This window comes from Dreissena polymorpha, chromosome 2 (genome assembly GCF_020536995.1).
Source record: "Dreissena polymorpha isolate Duluth1 chromosome 2, UMN_Dpol_1.0, whole genome shotgun sequence".
NCBI classification, from domain to species: Eukaryota; Metazoa; Mollusca; class Bivalvia; order Myida; family Dreissenidae; genus Dreissena; species Dreissena polymorpha.
The window spans coordinates 15,855,088-15,865,033 of NC_068356.1; the positions used below are offsets into that span (position 1 = coordinate 15,855,088).

General features: G+C 37.7%; 1 protein-coding gene across 2 annotated transcripts; it reads right to left on the reverse strand.

The window, feature by feature from the left end:
* Positions 1 to 214: 214 nt before the first annotated feature.
* On the reverse strand, positions 215 to 9,566 carry LOC127866001 (kelch-like protein 24). 2 transcript variants are annotated; one of them, XM_052406177.1, is made up of 2 exons: positions 9,289 to 9,566; positions 215 to 2,852 (listed from the first exon to the last, which is right to left on the reverse strand). In XM_052406177.1, the coding sequence occupies exons 1-2, from the start codon at positions 9,347 to 9,349 to the stop codon at positions 1,006 to 1,008; spliced, it is 1,908 nt and encodes a 635-aa protein (XP_052262137.1). In that variant the 5' UTR covers positions 9,350 to 9,566; the 3' UTR covers positions 215 to 1,005. The 2 variants fall into 2 exon arrangements, with proteins under 2 accessions (XP_052262137.1, XP_052262138.1); XM_052406178.1 differs by having other exon boundaries at positions 9,295 to 9,564.
* Between the last annotated feature and the right edge of the window lie 380 nt (positions 9,567 to 9,946).

Below are 9,946 nucleotides of genomic sequence, written 5' to 3' on the forward strand. Positions count from 1 at the left end.
TTATTTGAAAATGGTTACGTTATTTTATATTTTACATATGAACACGTTGAGATCTAGGTCCATGATAAAACGTTTACTTGTAGATTTTTTTTATTCAATAACATTCATAAAAGCAAAACATTGTTTACTGGGTTAAGAATAAAAGGATGTTTCCATTTACACGACCGATCCGATATTTTGTTGCAAACCCTTTACTTTTTTTTGGGGGGGGGGGGGGGGGGGGGGGGTAGTACTTTTTGCGATCATTTTGCTGCCCAGAGTCGATTTTATTAGCATAATTAACCATTATTATAAATATTAGGACCTTATTAAAGAAATGTAAGATGTTAGTGGAAAACAGTTATTTTTGTATCTTCTAATCAAACGTTAGGTTTATAGTATAAAGTAGACAGGTACACATATTGTTTGGTTCTTGAACTACAAACCATTATCAACTAAGTAATTAACGGAATACCGATGTATACAGATCACATAATATCTCATAATCTGCTTGAAATAACTTGGGTACAAAGTAGATCTATATCTTAAAGTTGAATATATCTTACTGATTTTAAAGATATACATTTGTAAGATCTGTGTCTGATATTTGAATAAAGTATAACCTCTGTATTCCCTGTGATTTTCAATTAATTGGTTGCTTAAAGCATTGTAACAACACCAAACTGTGACGTTCGGTTGTGGAGTCTTGAGCTGACGCACTTCAGCCAAAACAAAGCCTAGAAGAGCAAATAATTCATCATTATATTAAAGATTTGAAGTGTACTTTTTGCATTTATAATTAAATTAAGCAGATAAGCTTGAAACAAACGTAATTAGAAATATGTTCCATTTTCAATAATTAAACTCAACAATAATGAAAATCTAAACCATCCCTTTAAATGTACTCGTTGTCATCCTTCATAGCAATATGATTAAAACGTATCCTCACATGTAGATATATACACCAATCTAACTGTTCCATGGAATGTTAAAACAACTGAATCGCATTTCACACAGCACGCCTACTCAGTGATTGTCGTCGGCAGGGGTAGTAGAGCCGTCGGCATTCTGATCGTAGTCTTCAACTTTCTCCTCAGTCAAGAACCGCTTGTTTATGGCAATTTTCACGCAGCTGTCAATCAATCTAGCGTTGGGAAGCGGCACGACGGATTTCTCCGCCTCGCCACTATCCGACTTAACCACGATCATTTCCCGCGTTAATGATGTGTCCTCATTTTCTCCCCCCACTATGAAGATCTTCCCACGGTACTGCACCGCGCCGTAGTGTATGCGGCGGAAGGACTTCACAGTACCGACGAGGTTACACGACTGCGAGTTCGTAGCATTCGGGTTATACTCAACTATTTTGCCACTGAAAAATATTATAAATATCCTTCTTCCGGAAGTGACAGCCTTTGTTAATTTAGAAATGATAGTTAGACTATTTAAATTTGTACACTGATTTGTTCGTGTGTCAAAACACTGGACAATGCCCGTGTCTGTTTTATCGTTCTTTTCGCCCCCAAAAAGCAATATTCTCTCCCCCGAGACCGCCGACGAGAACGAGCTGACGGGCGTCGGCAGCTGGGAGACTTCCTCCCAGGAGTCCTCGCTCATGTCAAACTTTTCGATGCTGGCCAACATCCGGTTCCCTTCCGGCAGTCTGTGGTCATACCCGCCTATGACGTACAAGCTGTTGGTGAGCGACGCCATGACATGTCTACGGCGACCTTGGCACAGGGGCTTTCCGATTTTCCACTTGTTTTTATCAGATCTATATTTTAGAAATGTCTGGGTCCGACTACCTCCACCTGTAAGGCAAATATCGTTACCATACGTGCAGGTGGCAAACTCGATTCCAGGATCAAACGGTAAGGATTCCAACTTGAACCATTTCTCCTGGGCAAAGCTATAGCCCAAGACGTCATTACATCGCTTATACGGGGGATGCATCGACATGCATCCACCCATTACAACAAGAACTTCGTCAAACTGACTGCAGCGGCGGTAGTGAGTGACTTGAGAGTTTGCCTCCTGGCGCCGCGCCGGAAGTAACTTGTACTGTATGGCTTCATCGATATACTGCTGTGCCAGTGGATCATCAATGACTGGGGAGTTAGGAGACTTTAATAAAGACAGACGCTCCGCTGATATATGACCCAGGCGGACGTTGGCGAATATTTGGCCAAGCTTTTGTTTTCGCACTGCTGGGTCCCCGCGCCTTGCCCACAAGAATACTGCTTCGAGCACAGTCTCTTCGTCGGACACTTCGAGATTGTCGTGTTTCAAGATCTGAATGATTTCGTATGCATCTAATCTCATAAACGCGTCGGTTTTTATCAGAGCCACAAAATGTTTGTGAATCTTCTTTATGGCCCTTGCTTTAACCTTCTCCCAACAATGAATCAATGAGAGTCGCCAAATATCAATACAGTTTTCCACATCGATATACGGCTCCAGAATAACCTCACACTTCTCACACAGAGACTTTATCTGTAGCAGTGAAGATGCCTTAAGTAACTTAATCACATTCGCCTGAGTTACAACCTCTTTTCCAGTGTAAATGTACTCCATTACGAGCTCAAACGTGTCCGCCTCCATTTCCTTGAACGTGATCTCCCCGCTAACACTCTCGCGCATCCCAGACGAAAACATGGCGTCAAAATACGGTGAGGTAGCGAACAGGACGGCTTTGTGGCACTTGAACACTCGGTTCTCCACCATGATGGTGATGTCCGAATGCGCGCCGGTCACCCACAGCTTCTCCAGGCCCTCCGTCAAGTGGTGCAGCCGTGGCGTCGTCAGGCCGGAAGCGGAGGATGCCAGGCTGCGGGTGTCGTCCGCTTCATCGTCATCGCAGCAGTCTTCCGCTTCTGAAATGATCGTTGACGTTGATTATCACTCATAGTTAAGAAAATTGCTTTTAATTTATGCATATTCGTATAAGCTGTAATGTCATGCATAATTGTGAATTTAAAACCACTGATGTTTTTATTACAAATCAGCAAAAAGCTTCTAGTTTATGCATATTCGTATATTGCCACAGTATCACACATACATGTTTTTTTTTCTAACGAGCTATAATCGCATTAAGCACAATGTTTATCATATGCATCATATTCGTATAAAGGCACAGTGTCGTCATACCTATCATATGCATCATATTCGTATAAAGGCACAGTGTCGTCATACCTAAACGTTTATATAAAATAACGGCTACGGTATATCGTATTTAGAAAAATGCTTATTATATGCATGTTCATGACATATATAGCTACACTGTCACGAATACATGTGTAATTAAAACAACGAGCTACAGTTACATTCAACAGCACTGACACGTACTTCCTTAAAAGAAATCTTAATCTCTTTTGATAAGAAACGGATTGAAGATACCGGTAACAGATCGTGATCACAATAATAATTTTGTGCGATTACAACACATTTTTGGACCGACTAAATATAAATGTATTTATAATTTTCCTTTATAAAGTCAACACGATGTAACGTATAGTTTTGATATCATGGACGATTAGCTCTATGCGCTGGTAAACCAACTTACACATCAAAAGTGTGAGTTGATTAACTGATCGTCGTGATATAACAGAGATACTAATGAAAGCGGCGAACAATACAGGTATGCAAACAGGTATATTTCGAGTTTGATCTATCCATTTGTATTTTTTAATTCCATCTATAGTTTTACCAACAGGTTTAAGTAACATAATATAAATATCAAACTACGACAATAAGTTCGCCAGAGCGAGTGCAATATCTAGATAATTAACAAAATCGTGCGTCACACCAATTTGCATTACGCCCACATTTCGAGTTCATGTACATCTATAGGTGTGTGTCAAAACATCATTCATCTCCTAATCGTTCTGTCCTGACGGTGATTCACACAATAATGTGCAAGCGTTGGTCAATATAACTTGTAATTAATTATAAAAAATAGAAATGATACGTTTGAATGTATTATAATGATTTTTTAAATGCTAATTAAATAGAATTTAAATCGTTCATGATTATCATATTTCAAATATATTATGAAATTATCTTTTTCGTTTGCATACAACCATTTAGAGACGTAGCTTTAGACAGTAAATAATGATCGTGTTGGGTGCTGGTTTTCCAATTAGAATTTTTATAAATTAGTGCTTAAAAGGTAGGGGTCAGTGTTAAATTACGGTTGTTAAGAAATGGTCATATGCAATAACAACCTAAGTATCCCGCGTCGTAAGTGTTGTATAAAGCGGTGTTTTAGCGAAATGATCATGTAAAATCTACTTCATGCCCTTAGGTAATCTACTCGCAACCCCTCTCCTTAAAGGTTAACGGTACCCACTGCCTTCACACGTAATATCTCTTAAAATCTAGAAATATTGCATTTCCAGTTTGTAACTTTAAATGGAATTGGTAACATGGTTTGCCGTCAAAGATTATAAGTTGAATAGAAAGACAAAAAATGTCGACGAAACCATTAATATTTACATGTTTTATCGGTTATGATCACGTGGTTGGTCACTTTACTGATAATGGTGGCAAGGACTGGATAAGAGCCATGCTCGGTTTAGTAAAATCATGGCGCTGAAGTTGCTGCTAAGGACAGCAATCATGGGCAGTAAACTCGCTATATGGGCCGAATTCTCGATGCATGTGCGGTAAGTGACGCCCCGAACTAGCTTGTGCGGACTGCACTGGGACTAATCAGGACACACTCCACTTGTATGGATTTTTCGTTTAAATGAAGTATCTTCTAAACGAAAATCTATTATAGGCGGAAAGTATCTTCCTGGTTAACCTTTACGGACTGCGCAGGCTGATCACGGAGGGCAGTTTACGGTCCGAGCGAGGGGCTCACATTCAAACTTAATAATTCAGGACGATGTTTTATCCCATTTTATACAGCGCTTAATAGAAAAACAAGAGCGACTATGTTACCGCCATATTTAAGTGTAGAATATTAAACCACACGCAGTAAACAAACACGAAGAACAAAAGCAAACACTTAAACGAACAAAACGTTTACATACTTCTTCAACCAAACGTTTACAATCGTCTTCAATCAAGTGCCATATTTAATACTTAAATTGACAGCTATTTAAAGCTATGCCAGCACTTAGTTTCTTCATACAAAATAGAGAATAAATCGCTGCATACGCTAAACTGACTAAGAAAAGTAGTCGATCTGTAAAATTTAATATAAGACCAGCACTAGAAAAGCGTATCGTTAAGTGTCTGAAAGAGGCTTCACAATTTCATTCCTGATCAATTTAATTTGTTGCGAGTGCAGGCAAGATAATTGTGCAACTTAAAACGATTACTTCTTAAGACATGTATCCTTTACTCCGGGAAGGTATTTTTCTTCCTTGACAATTACACAATGAAATAACAATGTGGAGTCTCAATGGCCAAATACAATTCAAGAACATAAAGCAAGACCGACAGGGGAGTATCATTGCATTTACTGACGGGTAACATGGATTTCCCTAGTGATCATATATCATAATCAATACCGGCAAGTGGTTATGGATCGTCGCCATTACTAAGATCGACGTTAACCCATTTATGCCTAGCGTCTAGAAAAAAAGGCCTTGGCAAACAGCGTAGACCCAGATGAGACGCCGCATGATGCGGCGTCTCATCAGGGTCTGCGTTGTTTGCTTAAAGGAATTTCTGTAAGAAATATTCTAAACTTAGAAATACATATACTAGACATCCCTAATTTTGGAAATAAATTGATCCAATTAAGAAGGATGGCAGAGTCCACTAGGCATTAATGGGTTAACTCTAGACGAATCAGAAAACCAATATGTACACTACGTACATGCATAATGCATGCATTTCTTCTTGGTTAATTTGAAAACACAACATACAATTGTCTACTCTTCAGATGGACTATCACAATAGGCAATCGAAACCAGCCGTCAATTGAACGATTAGTTTGCTTACAATGCTAACAATACCTGTATATTTTGCTTATATTTAGTTGTGTATTTTAATATTATTTTTATACAGGCAATATGCCATTCTTATCACTTAACCAGGAGAAGAAAACGTCAATAACACTATCATCGGAAAATCATGACTACACATTTATAAAAGGTGGATTGATGTAATAATCCTCAAAACAGACGTATACATTTAGCGATAAAGCCGTCCTGACATAAAACTCGTACCTAACAACCATGATATGTGAAAGCTTCGTATAAGAGACACGCGAGGACTGTTGCCTGGCAGCTACTTGTTTCCGCAACAAGATACATTTATTATTGCATGTTTTGACTCTGATTTTGGATTCAAAGTCCTTCCGTGCCGTATGTGCTTTTTGATTTAGCAATTTTCGCATGTATTTAGAGAGGCCGAATTTTTACGCATCAATCTATATTAATTGTTATATTTCAGTATGTACGGGAACAATACTATATATAAAATACATTATTTCGAACTCCCATAAAGACACAAGGTACTGGTTCTACCCATGAAACTTATACTAGAGCGCTTCAATAAGCCGAAGGATTTCGATGCAATCGAGTTAAAATATATTTTTATCCCCACGCTTTTCGAAAAGCGTGGGGAAAATGTGGTTATCTCCGCCGTCTGTCCGTCCGTCCGTCCTGACCACTATCTCCTCTTACACTATTAGCACTAGAACATTGAAACTTACACACATGGTAGCTATGAGAATATGTGCGATAGTGCACTATTTGGAATTTTGATCTGACCCCTGGGTCAAAAGTTGGGGGTTGGGATGTGGCCGGGTCAGAGATTTTCACTCATTTTACTAACAACATGCGGCGTGGGGATACAGTCGGCCTCTGCAGCGTCATTTCTAGTTTTAAACTAACTACAGTATCCTTTAAAAATATTTAAGTCACTGAAGTGGTAGAGGTAATGATTTTAAAGCTGATTAGGCACCCGTTTGAAGTTATGCGTTGTAATGTTTGTATAAATCACTATTGCCTTCACAAACTCGCTATATTATGATGCTTTTCCTAAGTTCTATTTTATTTGAATTCGCCATGCTTTAAATCAACCTTTACAACAGCGCCAATAGTGGAGGAAAAAAAGTTTATAACTTAAATACAGTTTCCAACCCTAAACATATTGGTGCCGCCACAAAATCTTCTATTTCGTGCTGAATCGGAAGAAGAATATTATTCATTACAAAGTTGTGGTATATGCATTACTCAGAGTTTAAAAACAACAAAGTATCCTTACATTATGCGCAAAGAAGCGCGCATGTGTGTTGGGCTAAATTCACTTGTTTATAAAAAAAAATAACGAGATATGTGTTTGTCAGAAACACTATGTCCCCTTCTGTGCCGCTTTTAAGCTATATATATTGACCTTTGACCTTGAAGGATGACCTTGACCTTTCACCACTCAAAATGTGCAGCTCCATGAGATACAGTTGCATGCCAAATATCAAGTAGCTATCTTCAATATTGCAAAAGTTATGGCAAAATGTTAAAGTTGGAGCGGACATAAAAAACAACAACATACCTGCCATAAATATTCTCCTTTAAATGTGTTGATATATCAAAGACATTTAAATACTTTTGCTACAAAAATTCACAAATAGAATAAAATGTTAAGAACAAAAATGTGTTTGTCAGAAACACTATGTCCCCTTCTGCGCCGCTTTGATTTTTTTTTACCTTTGACCTTGAAAGATGACCTTGACCTTTCACCACTCAAAATGTGAGGCTCCGTGAGATACACATGCATGCCAAATATCAAGTTGGTATCTTCAATATTGCCAAAGTATTCATAAAATGAGCGATTTTGGCCACATATACTTGACCTCTGACCTTGAAGGATGACTTTGACCTTTCACCACTCAAAATGTGCGGCTCCATGAGATACACATGCATGCCAAATATCAAGTTGGTATCTTTAATATTGCCAAAGTATTCATAAAATAAGCGATTTTGGCCACATATATTTGACCTCTGACCTTTAAGAGATGACCTTGACCGTTCACTACTCAAACTGTGCGGCTCCATGAGATACACATGCATGCCAAATATCAAGTTGCTATCTTCAATATTGAAAAAGTATTCATAAAATGAGCGAGTTTGGCCACATATTTGACCTCCGACCTTGAAGGATGACCTTGACCTTTCACCACTCAAAATGTGCAGCTCCATGATATACACATGCATGCCAAATATCAAGTTGCTATCTTGAATATTGAAAAAGTTATTGCAAATGTTAAAGTTGGAGCAAACAGACCAACAGACCAACGTTCAGACCAACAGACAGGGCAAAAACAATATGTCCCAATACTATAGTGGGTGGGGGACATATAATATATATATATATATATATATATATATATATATATATATATATATATATATATATATATATATATATATATATATATATATATATATATATATGTTATATACAAAATTGGTTGAACTAAACTGTATGTTGTGCACACATATGACCAGTTGTAATACGATACGCATTTTTAACATTTAAACATGTTTTTGCCTTACCAGTTCTATTCATGTTCACGTTCAGCGATTTTTTCCCTTCTTTATAAAATACCCGTATAAGGTACTTTCCCAATTGAAGAAAAACTACAAAAGTCCCATTTTGCTGTCTGAAATTCCCAAATTCGGTCACTTTTGTTCCAAAAAATGCATTATCTGAAAGTTAACAAATAAAATAAGCTCTTACCCTGAACATTTCATGCCAAAATAAATGTAAGTCAATATTTGAGTTGATTTTTGCTTTTGATACCAAGCAACTTGAAAAAAAACACTGATTCCCAATTGGAAGATTTCACGACGCGAATTTCCCCAAATTCATGGATTTTCGCGCTAAGTTTTGCCAATTGGTATTATGGTACGGGTACTTTTCCCAATTGGGAAAGAAAACTCGCTGAATTGTTTATGAGTGTGTCATAAATATTGTTTCTTTAATACGAGATCAGTTTTGAAATTGTAGTCGTTCATGTCATTATTGACCGGGACGAAACGTGTTAATTGAACATAGACGAAATAATCCTCCGAGCGATATAACACAGTGAAATAGCTAACTAGCAATTGACAACCGACATTTATAGTAAGGTAAAGTACAGTTTCGCTTTAAGTATAAGTATTTATGACACCAGACATTTTGACCAACAGTGACAGTGTATGTAGCAGTTTTCCCTACCAAACCTTTATTTACAAACACACGATAAATACAATAAACGGTCTATAGAGTATAGCTGACATTGTTAAACACATTAAAGTGAATGTACACCAATTATAAACCAATTCATTATGACAACAAATAACAACTTACGCATACCAGAAGCGACCGACAAAGTGGACAATTCACTTGACAATTCTTCCACATCCGCCATTTTCCCGAGGGTGACGGGCCACGTTCTACCCCCTCCCTTGTATTTTCTTTGTAGACGATATTTGTTGCACACAGCTGCTAGGATATCCAACTACACAATGTATATGTAACTCCGACTATAAACACTTTATCGACTGTCGGTCTTAAAATAGAAGGCGATAATGTCACGTGGGGAGAGCTTAAAGCTACATCATTGTCTTTTTTTATAAACGCTTGCCGTCGCGCTGTTGAGTGAAAGCAGATCGTTTCGTTTTCATATAACATTTTATTATCGATACAGACAGGGCCGTACCCAGGATTTTTTTACTGGGGGGGGGGCAACCGGGGAGGGTTTGGGAGAGGTCCCCCCTCCCTATATATATACTTTTTTTAATTTGGCACTTTGCAAGGTGAATTTTAATGCTTATAAAAAACGTATTTTGTGATATGAATTAATGGAATATAACAAGTAAATCAGCACATTTCGGAAGTCTTAAACTTAAAACATTGGTGTGAATTCACAACAATATTAACAAGAAATATCTTTAAAAAAAGATATACGGCGTTGATTGTGGTCGATGTTTATGAACGATCAAAAGTTATCTCTATGAGATAAAAA

Excerpts from the sequence above, each read along its gene's own strand:
- LOC127866001 (XM_052406177.1), bottom strand. The coding sequence starts at position 9,349 with ATGGCGGATGTGGAAGAATTGTCAAGTGAATTGTCCACTTTGTCGGTC. Across the intron at positions 2,853-9,288 it reads GTCGGTCGCTTCTGGTATGC|AAGCGGAAGACTGCTGCGAT; the intron begins GTAAGTTGTTAT and ends CGATCATTTCAG.